The 23,105-nt window shown below is 38.1% G+C and overlaps 2 protein-coding genes across 2 annotated transcripts; one reads left to right on the forward strand and one right to left on the reverse strand.

Annotated features, from left to right (window-relative positions):
- The first annotated feature begins 6,107 nt into the window (after nt 1–6,107).
- Nucleotides 6,108–6,895, forward strand: LOC120780440 (protein ALP1-like). Its single transcript, XM_040112715.1, has 2 exons — nt 6,108–6,228; nt 6,279–6,895. The coding sequence occupies exons 1-2, from the start codon at nt 6,150–6,152 to the stop codon at nt 6,893–6,895; spliced, it is 696 nt and encodes a 231-aa protein (XP_039968649.1). The 5' UTR covers nt 6,108–6,149.
- A 698-nt stretch (nt 6,896–7,593) lies between these two features.
- Nucleotides 7,594–8,471, reverse strand: LOC120780603. The gene is made up of 2 exons (XM_040112860.1): nt 8,297–8,471; nt 7,594–8,248 (listed from the first exon to the last, which is right to left on the reverse strand). The coding sequence occupies exons 1-2, from the start codon at nt 8,349–8,351 to the stop codon at nt 7,668–7,670; spliced, it is 636 nt and encodes a 211-aa protein (XP_039968794.1). The 5' UTR covers nt 8,352–8,471; the 3' UTR covers nt 7,594–7,667.
- Nucleotides 8,472–23,105: the final 14,634 nt, after the last annotated feature.

A 23,105-nucleotide genomic window follows, 5' to 3' on the forward strand; every position in this document is an offset into this window, starting at 1 on the left:
AAAGGCTCCCAAAAGCAGCGCTATAATTACTTGACGAAATTAGTGTGAAATGAAACTGTGCGAACATATTTTGGCAAAATAAATGTTTATGTAAATTAATTAATGATTTTGCATTTTAGTATTTACATATATATGTACGTATGCATTTTCAAAGTGTTTAATTTAGTGTTTTGTATAATTTATTAAATACCCAAGTCAATATTTTTCTGCAGTGGCATCATTGGTAAATGTTATAAAAAATGCGAGTTTTGACAGCTCTCTCTCGAACCGAAGAGTATCGTATCAAGTTATCCATGCTTATTGTCATTTTGCTACCGAGCAGACAACATTGTTGTTGTTAGATTTCGCACTTGCGATTCAAATCATTAACTTCACATTTAAATTAATTAAGCTTTTTCATCATACAAAAGTTGACATAAAGCCTTAACGACCGTGCATTTGAAAAAATTCCACAGATTTACATTTGGGTGTAAAACCGATTTATTTGCATATAAACATTTAGAAATCCATGTCGAGTTTCGCAAAATCATTAACTTTAGATATTAAAGCTAATTAACCTTCTTTATCTCATTGGAGTTGACATAAATCCAAAACGACAGTGCATTTGGAAAAATTCCATAATTTAACATTTAGGTATAAAACCGATTTTCTTGCATGTACACATTAAGAAATCCATATCAAGTTGCTTCAAATTAATAAATTCACATGTTAAAGTTAATTAACCCTCACCATCTTACTCAAGTTGACATAAGACCATAACGGCAGTGCATTTGGAAAAATTCCACAATTTTACATTTAGGTATAAAACCGACTTTCTTGCATGTACACATTTAGAAATCCATATCAAGTTGCTTCAAATCATTAGCTTCACATATTAAAGTTGATTAATCTTCTTCATCTTACTGAAGTTGGCATAAAGAAAATGGCAGTGCATTTGGAAAATTCCAGAATTTTACATTTAGGTATAAAACCGATTTTCTTGCATGTACACATTTAGAAATCCATATCAAGTTACCTCAAATCATTAGCTTAACATATTAAAGTTAATTAACCCTCACCATCTTACTCAAGTTGACATAAGACCATAACGGCAGTGCATTTGGAAAATTCCAGAATTTTACATTTAGGTATAAAACCGATTTTCTTGCATGTACACATTTAGAAATCCATATCAAGTTACCTCAAATCATTAGCTTAACATATTAAAGTTAATTAACCCTCACCATCTTACTCAAGTTGACATAAGACCATAACGGCAGTGCATTTGGAAAAAATTCCAGAATTTTACGTTTAGGTATAAAATCGATTTTCTTGCATGTACATATTTAGAAATCCATATCAAGTTACCTCAAATGATTAGCTTAACATATTGAGGTTAATTGATCTTCTTCATCTTACTGAAGTTGGCATAAAGCCATAACGGCAGTGCATTTGAAAAAAAAATTCCGTAATTTTACATTTAGGTACAAACCCGATTTTCTTGCATGTACACATTTAGAAGTCCATATCAAGTTACCTCAAATCATTAGCTTCACATATTAAAGTTAATTAATCTTCTTCATCTTACTGAAGTTGGCATAAAGCCAAAACGGCAGTGCATTGGGAAAAATTACAGAATTTTACATTTAGGTATAAAACCGATTTTCCTGCATTTAAACATTTAGCAATCCATATCGAGTTGATTCAAATCATTAGCTTCACATATTCAAGTTAATCAACCTTCGTCATCTTACAGAAGTTGGCATAAAGCCAAACGGCAGTGCATTTGGAAAAATTCTAGAATTTTACATTTAGGTATAAAACCGATTTTCTTGCATGTACACATTTAGAAATCCATATCAAGTTGCTTCAAATCATTAGCTTAACATATTAAATTTAATTAACCCTCACCATCTTACAAAAATTGGCATAAAGCCATAACGGCAGTGCATTTGGAAAAATTCAACAAATTTTCATTTAGATATAAAACCGACTTTCTTGCATGTATACTAGGCCGGGTCGATTTGTGGGGAGGCAAAAAAATCGCCCATTGCTCTATGAAAATCATATTCTAGGGATCAAAATAAGATACTTTGCCGGAGGAAACATACCTCTGAAACGAGTTTTGATGTCCCCCAAATTGGGTCGAACCTTTGGGTAGGAGCAAATTTTGAAAAATCCCACTTTGACCCATTTAGAATGCTCCAATCGTGTCCAAAATTATGATCGACCCCCACTAGCTTTGGACGGCCGATCCACCCATGGAAGTGGCACACCCCCTGGAACTCCCCTGGGGGGTTTCCCATACAATCATTTCAAAAAATCACCATTTTTGGTGATTTACATGAAAAAATCAGCTAAATTGCTATGCTTTTTCTTTAATTTTATTTATTTATTTATAATAATATCTATTTTTTCTCTTAAGAAATTTATTTAGTCAGAACATATGTAAATGAAAAAGTTAATTTAAGTGAGTTATAGAAAAGAAACTAAAAAAAATTATTGTTTGAAGTCTTTTTTACTTTCAAGTCTGGGCAATTTCGCACGGCTCTCTAATGTCGTCGCCATAACAGCCTCTACATTTTCCGGTATAACCCGTTTGGAAACGCTAGCTAGCAATTGAACATGTCGTTCCGTTCCTTGAATGTGTGATGGAATTTTTGGATCATCTTGATTTAAATATTCTTTCAATGTATCGTACGGAATGCTTCGCGTGAATGGTGGTTCAAATACGATATTTATATCATTCAAATTGATCATTTCCGTATAACTTGTGTAATTAAAGTTTATATCTGGTTTTTTATAAACTCTAAGTTCCATTGGCTCGTCAACATCGGTTCGATAGCGTAGAATTTTCTTGATGGCACAGTCGCGCTTTTCTTTCCTATCATCAAACAACATTGATAACAAGATATTTTCCGAATGCGCATAATATGAATTATCTTTAATTACTTGATTGACAATTTTGCGTAAACGAGGTTCTAGAAATCGTGACCAACCAAAGGACTTGAAAAATAATGCACTGCCGTACACTACAGAGCTGTAATACTTCATATTGAAGTACATAGGCACATAGCATTTAATTATAAATTCAACCAGAAATCTTAAATTTGCATCTGGATTTTCCGTTGTCACATATAATAGGAATAATCTAGCGGCCTTGGTGAGCCACCGAGAATGTACAATTTTCCATGGTTTGATGTTAGCCAGATCCATCGGAACCACGCCGCTAGAAATTACATGGGCCATGTCGTATAAGTACTTCGAATCGGCGGAAAATTCTTTTTTTTTCTGGAGCAGGGGGCATATTTTGCAACTCAATTTCCTGGAAGCCATCCACGACCTAAAAATATATAATAATAAAATAATTTAAAATGGTTGACAATTATAATAAATGAGTGATAGCAATAACTTACCGGAAGAGTTGCACAAGTTTCGATTTGACGGCTAAGTTTTCCGGTTGCCGGTCTTGGTCCAGTGCTGGTTGATTTATCCAAAGCTTCAAACAAATGCCGAAACGGAAGTTCGTTGAAGTGTAGAAGGCAAACAAACCAATACAATGATCTCTTTAACAGCAATTCGAATCGTCATATAAATCCACCGTGTGGGCCAGTGTTTGTTGGCTCACCATCAGTGCATATTCCAATTAATGTATCCAGTGATATATTTTTATCGTTGAAAAAACATTTAATTTGGTTGTTTTGTATTCAGCGGTTTCATGTTCCAGTCTTACGTTACCAATCCATTCAGAATTGGGTTCTCTCAAAATAACAAGATGAGGTTCTTTTACCATCCTAGTATGATACTTCTCATCAATTTTATCTATCGTTAAAGTATCATCTTTTCTGCCATCGAATGAAAGCGCTAACAAATTGGTATCATCTAACCGTTTGCGAAGCACTTCTTTTCTGCATTTCTCTTTTTCTCTGCGAACTTTCGATTAATCCATGATGAGAGTTTTCCCATGCTTATCTTTAATTTTAAAATCTTGCAAAAGAACGGTTCCCAATGCTGATGCTGATGCTGACTCTGTCAGGCACACCAAGTCTGTCACCTACCAAGGCAAAGTTAAAACAATCGTATCTCTCCGTGTATTGCGAACTTTTGCTTCTATCCATATCTTCTTGTACCGGTAGCGGTGCGTATGTTGAATCATCGCGATCTTGGTATTTTGGCATTGATGACATAGACGTTGCTCCTTGCTCTTCAGTTTTCATCATAAATGCATTCATTGTTAGTCTTCTCTGATTATGTTGATCGTGCATGAACTCTTTGAGGCGTTCGGGAACCCAGCCCCATGCACATGGAGCTGCCTTCAAACCGCATTTACATGTTCCAATGTAAAAAAATGTTTCCAGAGATTTTACATACTCTGTAAATTGTTGGGTGTTGTTTCTTCTCTTGATTTGCTCTTGATACTTGTCAAGCAATTTATTCAATTTATTACATACACCTTTTTTCAGCATTATTTCCATACCAAGTTTTTCCCAAATTCCAATCAACTTATCTTGTACTTGAATAGTGAATCATTTATAGGAAAACTTTTTTTGTTCTGTTTTAGCACGTTCGCTTAAGTAAAAATAATGTCTCAATATTTCCAGATGGGTTGGTAAATTAAGATCAGTCTAATCAGTAGATACACCAAAAACAGTAACATTATGCATGGGTATATGACTCATTGGGTTTTCGATAGTTGTTGATGTAGTTGCTTCATCTCGCGGTGTAGAGGATGGTGGATTCATTGTAAACTTTTTGATTTGGAATGGTCACTGTTGCGTCAAGTGACTTCTGTATATGTATATGTTCAACCTAAAATGAAATGAAAATTAATTACTTTTCTGAAATGCATTTTATGTTTGAATTATAAAGTTTTTCTTTAATTGTACTTACCCTAATAATGTTAAATATACTCACATACCTTAATCTATTACTATTTATAAGTTAACAAAATGAGTTACTTACCTCTTTTTAGACATACCTGTATACTTCCATTCAAACTGTTCTATCCCGTTAGTTTTAAGACTTAGGCTAAGTAACTAGATGAACTAGAATAAAGAAATAATTGTAATCAGACTGCCAAAGAATTCGCACGCGTTTCTTAATTTTCGCTTTTTCGCCGTCGCAATTTGCAGTAAATTCAAGTGTCCGGTACAGGCAATTGGTCAGGTTGTGTTCAGTGAATATTTAAAAAATATTAGACATACACGCACCCCAAAAAATACAGAACTTCAATTCTCAAAAATGCTTGAGAAATTTTCATGGCGCCCGAACAGGGACAAATGCGTGTTAAAAAAAAAAAAAAGTGAAATCTGTAAAAACAAAAAATGTATACATTTGTAAGTGGAGTGCTAAAATACATACTTACCCATATAGTACTTACCTCAGCCTAAAAGAGCAAAAAAAAAGGGGAAGTATTGTGGAGAGCGTGCACATACATATATACATACAGAAATAAATACATAGTGTGGGTTGCTAAAAGAAGTTCGTGAAAAAAAAGAAGAAAATAAATAAAAAAATAAAAATAATAAATAAAAGCTCAAGCAAAAATTAATAAGAATAATTACGTCATAATTAAACAAAAAAAAACAGTTTTATAAACTTTCGAAAGTGCCGCATAGTGAAGAAACCGGTAAGCTCAAACCGTTGTTCTTAAAATCGTTGCTGTCATCACCGTTGCCCGTTGCTGCTGGTATTAAGCCGCTGCCATCGTCATCACCGTTGCTGCCATCCCGTTGCTGCTCTTATAGCTCCGTTGCTGCCATCACGTCGCTGCTGCCGTCAATCTGCTGCTGCCATCCCGCCGCTGCTGCCATCACATCGCTGCTACCGTCAATTTGCTGCTGCAGTCAATCCGCTGCTGTTTAAGTCGTGGTGGGAATGAGCTGCCGCTGCATCCTGTGCCAGAGGGACGTAAGCGCCGGCAAACAGCCGACGCACCAGGTAACGAGTGCGAATTATTGGAAGTGGTGCAAACAAAAAACAATAGGGCAATTCAGAGTCTGGTGCATCTGAGTTTGCAAAATTATGCAATTGCAAATATTTACCATCAACAGTGAACGTCTTTTTTGTGATTTCTGTGCAACCCTTGCAAATACTATTAACTCACAGCTGATCGGTGAGGAAAAACGTTGTTTGTAAACACAAATTGTTTGTCGCACAAATTGGAAAATATGCCGAAAAAAAGTTTTAGAGAAAAATTAACTGACGCTTTAATTGATGAAGCTGCTGAAGAAATTATGGACATTGAAGGTAAGAAATATTTTTATGCAGAATTTCAGTTAATAACAATTTTCTTCTAGAAATCGAAAGTGATGATGACGCAGTGGATGCAGTGTTAGATGAATTGGCTGACAATATATCTGTTATTATGGAATGTCGGCGAGGAGATTATAGCACAATACCTAAGTCAGACATTTGGCGCAATAATATTTTGACAACACTGGACGAAGACCGATTCCGCCAAATGTTAAGAGTAGATAGAGACCAATATAATATGCTGGTTGATTTAATAAAAAACGATGAGGAATTCAACAAAGCGCACTCATGTAAGCAATTTTCTGTCGAATTGCAATTAGCAATCACACTGTTTCGTTTGGGTTCGTCGGGAGAAAGCGCAGCATTTAGAAAAATAGCGACAATTTTTGGAGTGGGAGATGGCGAAACTATATCGCTAATAACAAAAAGAATCTTTAGAGTGTTCTTGCGTCACCAATCTAAGTATATATATTGGCCCAATGAGGTTGAACGATCGAAAATAGTATCGGATACCTTTGATGAGTTACCGTTTTGTATTGGATATATTGATGGAACCGAGATTAAATTAGCAGAATCGCCAATTGAAGACCATACATCATACTTCTCCAGAAATCACATATATTCAATAAAAGCACAAATAGTTTGGACTACAAACGAGTAATTCGGCATGTTGTGGTTGGTCACCCTGGGAGCTGGCTTGATGCCCGTATATATCGAAATAGCTCACTCTTTTAGCAAAACGAGCAGTATTTTTCTTCACAGCAATGGATTGCTGGGGACTCGGCATACGCTTTATCTGGAACGTTAATAACCCCCTACAGAAGCAACGCAATACAGTTGGATAGAAACGCCCAAATTGCCTTTAATTTACTGCACAGTAAATACTGCGTTAGAGTTGAGCATTGTTTTGGGCTTTTAAAAGAAAGATTTGGAAGCCTTAAGCAGCTAAGGATGCGTTTATCTAACAAAAAAAACCATAAATTCTGCTGCGATTGGTTTGTTGTCTGCTGTATTCTCCACAACATTTTAATTAATACTGGTTCCACTTCGTTCGACGGTGGTTCAGATCCATCAACTACTACCGAAGATTCTATTGAGCCTGATGAGCATATACCCAACAATGTTGGAGAAACTAAAAGACAAGCCATATACGCATTAATGTTTTCTTAAATGTATTTTAATTCATTTTACAGTTTTTAATTACATACTTATATAATAATTATGATTACATATATTTATACATTTAGTTTAAGACAAACATGAAAAAGATAACGCTTTGAATGAAAGAAGATAGTAAAACATCAAAAACCGTATTAAATAAGTATTCATCTCAACAGTAATTGGTACTACATATTTTAAAATACAAAGATAAATAAAGTACAGACATAAAAAAATTAAGATAAATAAAAAGAGATAAATAAAGTACAGAAAAATTACTGGTGAGAGGAATACTTATATTTCATTTCAATTTCGAACTTTTGCAAGCGTTCCTCCTTTTCAATTTGAAGTTTTTTTAATCGTTCATCCTTTTCTAATTCTAAGATTTTTAAGTCCAATTCACGGTTCTTGTATATTACTTCATCTTTACCTCTTTCAATTTCTGCTTGCAACCTTCTTTCATTCAAAGCGTGATCTTTTTCATGTTTCTCTTTTTCCCATTCCATTTTCATTTTGAACATTTGCCTACGCTCGACTTGAAAAGCAACAAGATTTGCAGCAGATGATTTTGGGACATGTTTTTTAATTTTTTCCGCAAAATCTTTTGCTTTTTCAGGAACAATCACTTCACTTACATTGCCTGGTGGTAGATTTTCAATATTGGCAATGTCAATTGGAGACGCAATTTCTTCGCCGACATCAGAAAAAGTGATTTCCAGTATTTGGCTGGCCGCGCTTTCATTCATTATGGACGTACTGCCACTAACAACCACTTCAAATGGTAATTCACTTGTTGCTTTTTTTCCAAAAATATATTTCAGCTGATTAAAGTGCGGGCACATCTGCAACACTTTGCCTGAAATATAAACATTAGACAAAATTTTGTCGCATTCATTACGCTTACCTTCAACACTCGACGCCCCAGCATCAGACTCAAGAAGGCCTGCTCCTGTTGACATTCGCCAATCGCTTGCTTTATTGTATGAAGCCTTCAGGTGCCGCACTTTCCACCGTAATAAATCCCACGTTGTGTCTATTTTTGTGCTCTCAATGAGCTTTTTATAAAAAATTTGAGCTGTTGGTGCCTATTAAAATTAAAATTATTGTTACATAAATTGTTGAAATTAATCACTTAAATCACTTACCTCTACTTATGGAGCTTCCTGCAAGAAGTCCAGTATACTCTGGATTTCTTTTTCGCTCCACTTTTTGTTTGGTTTTTCACGTTTAATTCTTTTTCTGTTTAAACCTGTTTGCTCCATTTTTTTTCTTTGTTTGCTTTTATTTTTGACAACAGCTGATATTTTGCAAACCAGTGTTGCAAATTATACAATGGCGTTTTAGTGTTGCTTCTTTGCAAGAGTGTATCATGTGCATCGCTGTACATTTCGTTAGTGTGAAAGCAAAAATATGCTCGCTCATTTGCAATTGCAAATATGCAAGACCATTTGCACCAGATTCTGAATAACCCTAATAATAATAAAACTGCAAACGCACACTTTCAGTTTTTGGCTCTCCCTTTTCACATTACACGCTTATTTATCGTTTTCTACATATATTATATATCATACATATACGTATTCTATATGTACATATATTGAAGTGAATGTGAAGGCATTTTGGGATTGCGGATTCGCCTACATTAAGGTGCGAACTTTTTTTAAATCGCATAATTTTAATTCGGTCAGTTTTTTCGCATATTATCTCGGGTTTTTGCAAATTTAATTTTTGGACAATATTTTTTCGCGTTAAATTTTCGACTGTGCTAGCTCATTTTGCATAACTCATCGGTTTGGCTTTCGTATACTTGGGAATCGATATTATTCGTTCTCGTTTTCGTAACCGATTCCAAATATATTTGTTGCCAACCTTTATTGCTATTGGTTTGGCTTTCATATATTTGGGAATCGACATATATATATTTTTTCGTTTTCGTTATCGATTTTAATATATCTGTTGCCAACATTTGTAGTTTTTTTTCCGGAAATTCAATTTAAACATGCAAAATGAGCAAGCCAAAACCAACTATCGCCAACCTCTCTCCAAGTAAGGAGTTAATCGACTTAAAGTCATTAAAGCGTCAAAGGACGGTGGCAAAAAATAGTATTTTGCGAATAAAGACGGGTTTGCTCGAGAGCTTGGTTCACAATGATCCAAATATCCCAGATATAGAAAAATTTAACCATTTGGTAAATTGTCTATCTGGAGAGGCTCTGGGAACAGTTAAAGTTAAGCGGATGAAAATTATCCGAAAGCGTTGGCAAGTCTCAAAAAAGTTTACGATAATAAGTGCTTGATATTTTTCAATACAATATCTAAACTTTTTGAGCTGCCAACCATCCCAAGGCCATCCGCGCCTTCATTGCGATCAATGATTGATGAAGTGTCTGCTGTTTATGACTCTTTGCTATCTCTGGGCGATGAGAAGCAAATAACAAACGCCATTATAATACATATAGTTATGACAAAGGTTGACTCTGTCACCTGATCCAAGTGGGAAGAGCAACTTGACTACGATCACTTACCATTATGGAAGGATTGCGAAGCAACTTTAAATAGAAGATTTCAGCAGTTAGCAGCGGAAGGAGCATCGTGTTCGAGGACGAAATCCGGATCCACAACCAGCATGAGCCACATGAAGCAGCCACACATGGATAGGACAAAATCTGCTTTAGTTGCTGCAGATGCAAAGCAGCCGACTTGTCAAAAATGCAAGTCAAAAGAACACCCTTTAACTGCCTGCCCCACTTTCAAGGCGCTTCCTGTACAACAGCGGTTCGAGTTTGTGAAATCGGTGCCCTTATGCATAAATTGCTTGCGTAAGCGGCATACTGTATCCAAGTGCAGAGCGGATCGATGTCGTGTATGCTATCGATCGCATCAAACATTGCTGCACCAGTACCCGGTTTCCTTTCCCGCTGCATCTCATCCGCAACCATCAACCACACATGCCATGCATACAGCGAGTATGCCGGATCGGGTAATGTTGGCGACAGCTGTTATTCAAGTGAGGACCAGTTATGGTGAATACCTGCCTGCATGAGCGTTACTGGACTCAGGCTCCCAAGTCAACTTTATGACGAAGGACTTGGCACAAAAGTTGCGGATTCGTCGCCAACACAAACCGTTAAACATAATAGGAATTGGAAATTCCAATACGAAAGTGGGGACAAAATTAAGCGCGTTTGTTAAGTCGCGGGTAAATAACTACGAATTTTCGGCGGAATTCTGGATAATGCGTTGCATTTCGGCTAATCATCCAGACCATAACATAAATGTTAATGGCAGGAAAATTTCGCACAATATTAAATTGGCGGATCCAGAATTCCATAAATCAAAAAAGATTGATATCTTATTGGGTGCAGAAACCTTTTTCGATCTGTTAGCGGTTGGCCAAATTAAAAGTGGCCCTAATCAACCAACGCTACAGAAAACCCTTTTAGGGTGGGTTGTGTCTGGCAAATATGCCAGCAATCTAAGTTCTCCTCCTTCTGCAACTAGCACATTATGCCAATCTGAAGATGACTTAACGTCAATTAATTCGGTGGTCCAAAAGTTTTGGGCTTTAGAAGAATTACCTTCAGAAACTGGCATCAAATTCACACAAGAGCAAAAAGAGTGTGAAAAATTGTTCGTCAAAACAACTCAAGTATTGGCATCAGGACGGCTTCAAGTAAGAATGCTTTTTAAAGCTGACCGTGAGTTACTCGGTCACTCCTATGAAACCGCAGTTCGGCGGTTTCCGGCCCTGGAGAGAAGGACATTAAAAGATCCAGAACTTCGCAAAATGTATCTGGACTTTATGAATGAATACAGAGCACTGGGTCACATGAGCCCAACAAACAATAAGATCCCGAGTGAGCCACACTATTTCATTCCGCATCAATGCGTTTTAAGACCCAAAAGCACAACAACCAAATTAAGTGTTGTTTTTGACGCTTCGAGTCGTACTTCATCTCAAATTTCATTGAATGAACTTTTGATGGTAGGCCCAACCATCCAAGAAGAATTGTACTCTTCGTTTTCGTTTACACAAGTACGCTTTAACGGCAGACATTACTAAAATGTACCGCCAAATAATGGTGCACGAGGAAGACAGAAATTGTCAGCTTATTGTGTGGAGAGAGCATCCCTCAGAGCATATTCAAATTTTTCGACTTAACACCGTCACTTGCGGCAATGCGCCTGCACCATTTCTCGCAACACGGTGTTTACAAATGCTCAGCGATGCTAATACAACTAAACAGCCACTCGGTTCATTGGCCATTAGAAGAGACTTTTATGTCGTTGACTTATTGACAGGATCTGAAAATTTTGAGTCTCAAGATCTTATAAGAAGTGAAGTAATTAAAATATTAAACTCGGCAGGATTCACTTTAACAAAGTGGTTTTCGAACTACCCTAAATTTTTCGACAGTAATTGCACTGAAAAGTCATTAAGTTTCAATGACAAAAATTCAACTAAAACACTAGGAATCCACTGGTTGCCGAAAGAGGATTTGTTTCGATTTGTTTTGGATGCCAACTTTAATGATCTGCGAGCCACTAAACGGAATATATTGTCAGTCTCCGCTAACCTTTTCGATCCTCTTGGATTATTAGCCCCACTAGTTACCAAAGCAAAAATCTTACTGCAAGAGCTTTAGATTCAAAAACTAGATTGGGATGAGTCTATTCCATTGCGCCTCGACACTAGCTGGCAGAATTTCAAAGCCAACCTACTGCAGCTCTCGTCAATTAGCATTCCTCGGTATGTAAACCAAGAGTCGACTGCTACATGCCAAATCCATGGCTTCTCCGACGCTTCAATAGGAGTGTACGGATACTGCATAAACACACGAAGCCAATCTGCTAGTGGTGTCAAATGTATGCTGCTTACTGCAAAGTCTAGAGTGGCTCCGTTGAAGACCAAGTCTCTTCCGCATCTCGAGCTCTCGGGAGCACATCTTCTTGCCAAATTATGGTCACGAGTTGCACCAATGTTGAGTCGACGACTCGAGAAAATTACATTTTGGATAAACTCTAAAATCGTATTGCATTGGGTAAAAATGAATCCATCTTCATTACAAACCTTTGCCGCAAATAGAGTGTCCGAAATCTAAGAATTGACTGACAATGTTCATTGGCGACATGTGCCAACAAAAGAAAATCCTGCGGATCAAGTGTTTCGGGGTTATAACGTGGATGAATTGAATACGTCTATATGGTTTGGCGGTCCTCAATTCCTCCTAGAAGACCCCGCTTTATGGCCAATTAACGCTCACTTCCAGCTCTCCCAAGAAAACGAAGCCTTAGAGAAGAAGAAAAACGCTTTCAAATTGTCTACAAATGTGAACTATAACCCCACAATGGAGCTGATTGAAAAATTCTCTTCTCATCAAAAGTTGCTTCGTGTGGTCGCATATTTATTGCGATGGATCAGACGACCAAAAATGCCTACTGTGGGAAGAGCTCTGACTGCAGACGAATTAAACTTGAGTTTTTTGAAAATTGTCCAGGTGATTCAACATTCTGAGTTTGCGAGCGAAATCCAAAAACTGACTAAAGGCACGACGCTACCCGCCAACTTGCAAAAACTCAACCCGTTCTTGCATGAGTACTCGGATACGTCGCTTTCTTTTAAATTAATCCGAGTAGGAGGTCGCCTATTAAATGCACCTCTCCGATACGATGCCAAATTCCCATTATTACTGAATAAAAATTCGCATTTCGTTATCACTTACTTACGGTTCCTGCACTTTCGAAATCACCACGCTGGGGCAAAAGCGTTGGTTGCGCTTCTTCGAGAACGCATATGGCTATTAAATAATGCCAGAGAAGCTTGCAGTAGAACCGTAAGAAATTGTACACACAGCCGAAGTTGCAAACCCAAATAATGGGAAATTTGCCAGTTGAAAGACTTCGAGCGTTACGACCCTTTCTGATATGTGGCGTAGATTTTTGTGGTCCCATACATACAACGTTAAAAATACGTGGTCGACCACCCGTATAAACTTATATAGCAGTTTTCGTTTGCTTCACTTCAAAAGCAGTACATTTAGAACTAGTCTCGGACCTATCTACTAATTCCTTTATTTTCGCCTTCAACAAGTTCATTGGTCGCCGAGGGTTGCCAGGCCTTTCTAGCGCAAGCTCCAGAGCTAATGGGATTCGCAGCCGAAGAAGGATTCAGCTTCGGCTTTATACCACCCAGGGCGCCGCAATTCGGCGGGTTATGGGAGGCGGCGGTGAAGTCCGCCAAGCATCTGGTCGTTCGCGCACTCGGCAACGCTCTACTAACGACGTAAGAGCTCTCAACGCTATTGGCCGAAGTAGAGGCCATTCTCAACTCTCGCCCCCTAGTACCTCTGAGCCAAGATGCCAACGACGGCGAGGCGTTAACACCAGCGCATCCATTAATAGGATGCTCCCTGCGGGCATTACCCCCAGAGAAGGTGCCAGTGGACCCAGTTCGTTGTTGCGAGAGATGGCAACTTGTTTGCTGTCTCAAGCAACAGTTCTGGCGACAGTGGTCCAAAGTATACCTGACGGGCCTTCAGGAGCGCAACAAGTGGCTGCACCCCAAACGCAATATGCAGCTCAACGACCTCGTTCTCGTCCACGAGGACAACGTTCCGCCGCAGCAGTGGGTACTAGGGCGCGTCGTCGCAACCGTCGAAGGGCAAGACGGCAAGGTGCGAGTCGCAGACGTAGCAACAAAGACGGGCACGATTAAGCGCCCCATCCACAAACTGGCCGTCCTTCCACTGGATATTGAAGGAATCTGATTCTGTCAAGGTGGCCGGTGTTGCGTCAAGTGACTTCTGTATATGTATATGTTCAACCTAAAATGAAATGAAAATTAATTACTTTTCTGAAATGCATTTGATGTTTGAATTATAAAGTTTTCCTGTAATTGTACTTACCTTAATCTATTACTGTTTATTAGTTAACAAAATGAGTTACTTACCTCTTTTTAGACACACCTGTATACTTCCATTCAAACTGTTCTATCCCGTTAGTTTTAAGGCTTAGGCTAAGTAACTAGACGAACTAGAATAAAGAAATAATTGTAGTTAGACTGCCAAAGAATTCGCACGCGTTTCTTAATTTTCGCTTTTGCGCCGTCGCAATTTGCAGTAAATTCAAGTGTCCGGTACAGTCAATTGGTCAGGTTGTGTTCAGTGAATATTTAAAAAATATTAGACAAACACGCACCCCAAAAAATACAGAACTTCAATTCTCAAAAACGCTTGAAAAATTTTCAGTCACTTCTCTTATTATTTCTTTTGAAATACCATACTGGTTATTGCTTTAGTTCTCCTCACTTTCAGAGGTAATAAGAATGAAATGGTAATTTCAATTGTATTTCAAAATTTGCCCCTACCCAAAAGTTCGACCCAAATTGGGGGACATCAGAATTCGTTTCAGAGGTATGGTTCCTTCGGCAAAGTTTCTTATTTTGATCCCAAAAATATGATTTTCATAGAGCACGATTTTTTTGCCTTACCACAAATCGACCCGGCCTAATATACACATTTAGAAATCCACAAAGGATTTCTTCTAATAATTAGTTTAACTTATTAAAATTAATTAACCTTCTTCATTTTACAGAAGTTGGCGTCAAGCCATAACGGCAACGCATTTAGAAAAAATTCCATAATATTACATTCAGGTATAAAACCGATTTTCTTACATGTAAATAATGAAGTCTTTTCACTTATAATTTTTTAAACTTTTATTTCTCCTGCTATGCAGGAGCAGCCAAATCTTTTCGATTACAGAGTCGGTCTTAGACTAACTATTTCCCTAAAGAAAAGCCAATTCCTAACTTCCCACGTGATCTGTCAAATACTAATGCATGAAAATCCTAACCTCAAAAAAAATCACCCGATATATCTCTATCTCTATACTCTAGACTCTATAGAGTTTGGTTGACATTCTATAGTAGTTTCCGAGATATGTACAAAAACCTTAGTAGGGGGCGGGGCCACGCCCACTTTTCCAAAACAATTGCGTCCAAATATGCCCCTCCCTAATGCGATCCTTTGTGCCAAATTTCACTTTAATATCTTTATTTATGGCTTAGTTATGACACTTTATAGGTTTTCGGTTTCCGCCATTTTGTGGGCGTGGCAGTTAACCGATTTTGCCCATCTTCGAACTTAACCTTCTTATGGAACCAAGGAATACGTGTACCAAGTTTCATCATGATATCTCAATTTTTACTCAAGTTACAGCTTGCACGGACAGACGGACGGACAGACAGACATCCGGATTTCGACTCTACTCGTCACCCTGATCACTTTGGTATATATAACCCTATATCTGACTCTTTTAGTTTTAGGACTTACAAACAACCGTTATGTGAACAAAACAATAATACTCTCCTTAGCAACTTTGTTGCGAGAGTATAATAAGAATTCCCCCGTGTGCGTTGTTACAAAGCCTCTTCTGATTCATCAGAATGTTCAGGCATCCCTGTTTCAGTGTCGACGTGGACCTCTGGTTCCTGTGACTTGAAGGGCTTTATAGTTTCACTCAAGAAGGGTTGGCTTTTGCTTCGTTGGCGTTTTTGCTGGCAACTTAAAATTGGATCAGATGTGAGAAGAAGCCTGTTTAAAACATCTTGGTGGTTGCGTTGAAGAGGTTGAGTTGAAGAGGGAAGCGAGACGCATTTGCAGACAGAAGAAGAAAGAGGCCGAAATTCGTGAGTACGAAGAGCTTGATAAGCTGGCCGACAGGGGTAATGCTCTAAAATTCTACGAAAAAATGCGGCGGCTTACAGAAGGTTTCAAGACCGGAGCATACTCTTGTAGAACCCCCAAAGGTGATCTAGTCACTGATGCCCAGAGCATAGTTAAATTATGGAGGGAACACTTCTCCAGCCTGCTGAATGGCAGTGAACGCACAACACCAGGAGAAGGAGAACCCGATACCCCAATCGATGACGATGGAGCTGACGTTCCATTACCCGACCATGAAGAAGTTCGAATAGCAAATGCCCGCCTCAAGAACAACAAAGCGGCAGGGGCCGACGGACTACCGGCCGAGCTATTCAAACACGGCGGCGAAGAACTAATAGGGAGCATGCATCAGCTTCTTTGTAAAATATGGTCGGACGAGAGCATGCCCAACGATTGGAATTTAAGTGTGCTATGCCCAATCCATAAAAAAGGAGACCCCACAATCTGCGCCAACTACCGTGGGATTAGCCTCCTCAACATCGCATATAAGGTTCTATCGAGCGTATTGTGTGAAAGATTAAAGCCCACCGTCAACAAACTGATTTGACCTTATCAGTGTGGCTTCAGACCTGGAAAATCAACAACCGACCAGATATTCACCATGCGCCAAATCTTGGAAAAGACCCGTGAAAGGAGAATCGACACACACCACCTCTTCGTCGATTTCAAAGCTGCTTTCGACAGCACGAAAAGGAGCTGCCTTTATGCCGCGATGTCTGAATTTGGTATCCCCTCAAAACTAATACGGCTGTGTAAACTGACGTTGAAGAACACGAAAAGCTCCGTCAGGATCGGGAAGGACCTCTCCGAGCCGTTCGATACCAAACAAGGTTTCAGACAAGGCGACTCCCTATCGTGCGACTTCTTCAACCTGCTCCTGGAGAAAATAGTTCGAGCTGCAGAACTAAACAGAGAAGGTACCATCTTCTATAAGAGTGTACAGCTGCTGGCGTATGCCGACGATATTGATATCATCAGCCTCAACACCCGCGCCGTTAGTTCTGCTTTCTCTAGGCTGGACAAGGAAGCACAGAAAATGGGTCTGGTAGTGAACGAGGGCAAAACGAAATATCTCCTGTCATCAAACAAACAGTCGTCGCACTCGCGACTTGGCTCTCACGTCACTGTTGACAGTCATAACTTTGAAGTTGTAGATAATTTCGTCTATTTAGGAACCAGCATTAAAACCACTAATAATGTCAGCCTGGAAATCCAACGCAGGATTGCTCTTGCCAACAGGTGCTACTTCGGACTGAGTATGCAATTGAAAAGTAAAGTCCTCCCTCGACGAACAAAAGCTAAACTCTATAAGTCGCTCATAATTCCCGTCCTGCTATATGGTGCAGAGGCTTGGGCGATGACAGCAACCGATGAGTCGACGTTACGAGTTTTCGAGAGAAAATTCTGCGAAAGATTTATGGTCCTTTGCGCATTGGCCACGGCGAATATCGCATCCGATGGAACGATGAGCTGTACGAGATATATGACGACATTGACATAGTTCAGCGAATTAAAAGACAGCGGCTACGCTGGCTAGGTCATGTTGTCCGGATGGATGAAAACACTCCAGCTCTGAAAGTATTCGACGCAGTAACCGCCGGGGTAAGCAGAGGAAGAGGAAGACCTCCACTCCGTTGGAAGGACCAAGTGGAGAAGGACCTGGCTTCGCTTGGAATATCCAATTGGCGCCACGCAGCGAAAAGAAGAAACGACTGGCGCGCTGTTGTTAACTCGGCTATAATCGCGTAAGCGGTGTTTTCGCCAATTAAGAAGAAGAAGAAGGTTGCACTGAACCCGTAAAAATTTTCTTGCAAAGTCTTGTCGATATAGACTTGTTTCAAGCCTCCGCTGCCTCTTCTGATAGCTGACCGATAGGTAAGATAGCGTATTTTATGATATTAAATTAAATATTTGAAATTTCATTACATCAATTTTATGGCCAGATGACATTGCTTCTAGAATGACCTTAAGTTTGATTATGAAATCTTTTTTTATTTCTGGAATTTCAGCAGCTAAATCTGGATCGCTGAAGAATCTTCGAGATGTGTTACCCGAATTAGAATTTCCGAAACCAGCTTTTGGCATGTCATTTATAGTCCTGTCCTTTCCCTGTATGATTTTTGGATTCTTTCCTTATTTTCTTTCACAAGTTTTTTCTCTTCTGTGGTTCGAACTTGTCATTTATTCAAAGGAAGTTTATAAGCAAGGTGTAATATGGTTTCAAATAAACGGATTCTAGCTTGGAGAATTGACAAACCAAATTTTAATGACTTGGGATCTTCCTCATTAGTTCTTTCAAAGTTATTGAAACTTTTTGACGTTTTCCCACATATGTAACATTTCATGGTAGAAGTGGTATCGGTAGCCGCATTGCAAACTATTGCCGCAACCATTGTTGGAAGCAATGCATGTCGTTTGGTCACCAGCAATCGTTTTGCCTTATTCTCTACGTATAATATCTCTTCTTTTGTGACATTGACAGTTTCATGCAGAAATCGAATTCGAATTGGTCAGCAGAAACGAATAGATGAAGGTGTTGGATTTTGGCACAGAACTTTTTTGGTGTCACCTATATACTACTGCAACCTCAAGGGTACCAATGAACTCTGAAATATGTTGGAGTCGTCATCGTCAGGAGAGCTAAAGAGCGAGTATTTTTGTTGATATTCAACTTGATGTGAACCATCGCAACCCATTTTGAATTAAGCTCAAGATTCTCTAATTAGGCTACGGTGCAGTTTTGAAGAACGTCTTCAGTATAAAGACATAGCCTTATAGTAGTATGGTCTAGTAAATCTTGGAGCACCACTTCAGCACATCTCTCTGTAACTCGAATTAAATCTTGTTTTGGATAACAGCTTTTCTTTGCTTCTCTAATAAGCGTATAACAAGGAAAAATACCCTTGTTTGATTCGTGTAATAACTCCCACTGTTTTCTTGTAAAATCACCTTCAACAAAGATTTGTATGGCTTCAGCAGGTGTGTACTTTTTTATTTCTGGCTTCTGAGCTTCAATTATTATTTTTTTGTATTTTATGGCTCTTGTAGGTGTAGAAGTTACGTCTATTATAAGTTTAGACGCAGCTTTGACTAACGCTAGCTGCGTAAGTAATCTCCTGGACAGCTATCTGCTCACGAAGGTCTTTAGTTTTCTGGCGTTTACTACGATCAGACATCTCTTGGAATTGTATGCTTGGGCACTAAAATGGAAGCGTTAAGCCATTCTTCGTATTTTTTGACAAATCTTTCTTCAGTATAACTGGACAATACCCATTTCTTTTTTAAATCCCATATGAAATACTTTAAATCTTTACTGAAAGTTTGAAATTCGTCGTTTGGACACTCCATTATTTCTTGAAGCTTTTTTTTCCATATATGACGTTTTATCTTCCCATTTTCTCTCCCAAAGCAGCGCTTTCCCTACAAAGCATATACATATAATGTTTTTCGAGGCATTTTTTTGTGATTTCGAACCCGAAAAAACGAAATAATAGAACAAATTCCTAACGTAGTTCTTGCACATTTTCAATTCCAGTAATTTTGGGTACTACTCGAGAAATGTATACCTTCTTCCCACCCGTCTAGACTAATTTAGCAGGATTTCAGTATTCAATTGAAAAAAAATAAATAAAGCAGTACTCATTTTTTGCAACTGATCAACCTTTTTCAACGCGTTTTTTTACAGGGGGGGAAAGACGGGGAAAATGTTTAAGCTGATATGTTAAGTAGAAACCCTGTAGTTTACTAAGAAAAAAAATCATAGCTCGACCTCGCCCAACACTATAACAAAAACACTAATTTCTAAAAACTTAAAAAAAAAATTTAGTTTTTTTAATGATTCCTTGTTTTCTCGAAAAAAACATAATAATACATTAACTAAATTAATTTTTATATTATAAATATTAAATATATACCATGTTGTTCTGAATCCATAAAAAATATTTCCAAGAATTCCGTTCACGCATTAAAAACAACCACTTGCAATCTCGAGAACAATGGAGAGTTTCGCGAATAATCATGTGCGTTCTGAACGAAGTCTAGGTTTCGACTACTTGTGTGGCAATATAGCAGCCTGAAGGTCATTCATTTATTCGGTTCATTGTAGACCGGTTATTTAGGTACCAAAAAAAATCAATTTTGAGTACCATCGCTGAAGTTTGTAATTTTCAATTTTGTCCGGTTTTTGTGCGACGTTTTATACTTTGTTTTACTCCCAATTACATAGCGACAGGCTACTAGAAGTGACAAATAAATGTAATGGGTAATAATAGTAATATGAACGTTAAGGTAATAAACGCGATCGATTCGACTTCGCGCTCCCGCTTGAAGGTTAACAAAACTCTTTAACAAATCTCAAAAATTTAACGGCGTAATATGTCTTTATGTAAAATGACAGCTAAAACAAGGTTGCAATTATATTTTTACGTGTCATTGCACGAAAATAAACATGGGTTTTGGTCTGACACATTTTACTCCATTGACAACAATTTTCTGCCTGTGTTTGCTGTTGTGCCGATGCACCAAGTGGAAAATTCTGTGAAGTTAGTGAAAACCTATTTTTTTGCAGTTCTGAAAACATTAGGCGAATAAAATGTATATTATAATGCTGGAAGTATTAGGAAGAAATTATATTCTATTTATGAAACAAGTTATGTGTGTGTTGATGATCATTGATTAATTATAAAGAATTGTATAAGTATGTATTATTAATTAATTATAAAATTGAAGGAGTTTATAAACTCGAAATTCAATTGCACATGGAACTTATTTTTATAGTAGATGAATTCAAACGGTAAGAACTTTTTACAAACCTTCATCATTATCTTCAAACAAAGCAACAGGAGTTAAAAAATCGCGCGGATTAGCCAAACCATTTGCTCCTATTGGACCTAGTTCCGGGAGTTGAAAGTGATTGTTATAAACCTCAAGAATATATCCCCTTAAAACAATAATATGAAAAAATAAAAATTCTTAGTTTTATTATTATATTTTTTATAATAATTCACAATTTTAGAGTAAATTTAATAAATACAATTATTTAAAACATATAAATACAAGTTTTGTTATGTTAATTTGAATTCAAAGTTACATAAGATGTCGAAAATCGTTTACGAGTTTACACTTCAGAAGTGGAATATTACTCACATTCCCCGTTCCAAAAATCGGCGATTTAAGGTTGGAGCAACGATAGCACGACTGCAACAGGAGATGAAGCTGTTACGCGAAATTATGGCACAAGCACAAAGCTGCCTCTGATACAGCCAAGCACACAAGATATATCAACGGTACAAAACGCAGAGCAGGCGTTCAAAATCACGCTGAAATTTCAACGAACGCCGACAAAACTATGTCAACCAACAACAACGCTGTAACACGCATTCAAAGCAATGGAAAAATTTCAACGAACGCAAATACCCTGCCGGAATTTAATCCAACAAATAATGCAAGCATTACGGTGGAACAATTTATTGGCAGAATCGATAGAGTGGTGAAAGCCTATAAATGGGATGATAGATTTTTATTGTAGGCCATTTATACGCGATTAAAAGCAGTAGCAGATTTTGCCAATACGTTACGAGCCATCACGAAGGCCAAAACAACGAGAAAACCAAAGGAAACCGTAAAAACCGTAAAACCAAAAATTTAAAGCACTATTAAAATGCTACAACTGAAACATACCTGGACATTTCTCCAGAAAAAAGTCCATTGCCACAGAAGCGACATCGCTTTGCAATGTGTAAAAAAGTTCATCCAAACGGAGGAAATTGCGAAAAGATGACAGGAGCGCTACGACGACTTGGGCAACGAATTTTGACGAATGTTTCAAGAAACTAGTTTACATAAAAGCGAAACCACATATCGCATTCATCGACACCAGTAGTCAATGCATCATTCGCAGGTCAACAGCCAAACGCATCGACGCTAAATCCGTAAAATGCTGCTCACAAGTAAAAATCAGGGGCGCACACGTTCACGGAGGCTATTACCATAGATATAACCATCGACCGGTTCATCATCAAACCGCAAGCCGTTACAAAACGTTACATTGAAAATGGTCGGAAGTAGGCGAGCAATACAGACGACGGTAATAACTGAGAGCAATTTTTCCAAACTAGTGTCTAATTTCAGCCATAAAGTAGACTGAAATAAGATGCAAAGTGTTCTGGAAAGCTACGCCGAATTATTCTCTAGTGGACTGAAAGTTATTGGAAAAACTGATGTGATTCATGTAGTTCAAGTTAGCATAGTACTTGAGAGCAATCGAATCGTATTTCAAGATGATTGAAGAACTACTGGAACGCGATATTATTAGAAAATCGACATCGGAATACGCAAGCCCCGTGGTTCTAGTCAAGAAGCAAAATGGAAGTGATCGGTTATGAATCGATTACCAACGTATTAATAAGATGACAAAAAAAAATGTTCAGTCTCGAATATCGAAGAACGGCTACATGAATCATGCCGTTTGGCAAGACGAGTGGAGACATTGTGCTATTTCCCAGCCGTTACGAAAATTGCTAACGAACTGAAAACAGCGTTATCGTGGAAACCAACCTTGGTGAGCTACCGCATCGAAGTCAGACATGAACTACATACTCGTACATTAGCAAGTTTTATCGGCCTTGCGAGCTTTTTGTTGCAAGCTGAGAATACAACTGCACCCGATATCATATTTTAGTCGCTCCACTACGGACAACGAAAAACGTTTCCACAGCTATGAGCTCGAAACGTTAGTGATCTTGGAATCATTGGAAAGATAAATACTACGTATACGAGAAGAAGATCAAAGTTATCACTGATTGGAACACTCTGTGAACAACTATGGAGAAACGAGAGCTCATACTACGCATTGCCGGTAATGGTTGAGAATACAACAATTCGACATCGAGATTCTACACCGACCACAGGGGCACACGAAGTAGATACCGTTCATCTCAAAATTTCCAGGATGATCATTGACAAGGCTGATTGGTTGGTTAGTGTTCA

The sequence above is a fragment of the Bactrocera tryoni genome, unplaced genomic scaffold, assembly GCF_016617805.1.
Source record: "Bactrocera tryoni isolate S06 unplaced genomic scaffold, CSIRO_BtryS06_freeze2 scaffold_25, whole genome shotgun sequence".
Classification (NCBI taxonomy): Eukaryota; Metazoa; Arthropoda; class Insecta; order Diptera; family Tephritidae; genus Bactrocera; species Bactrocera tryoni.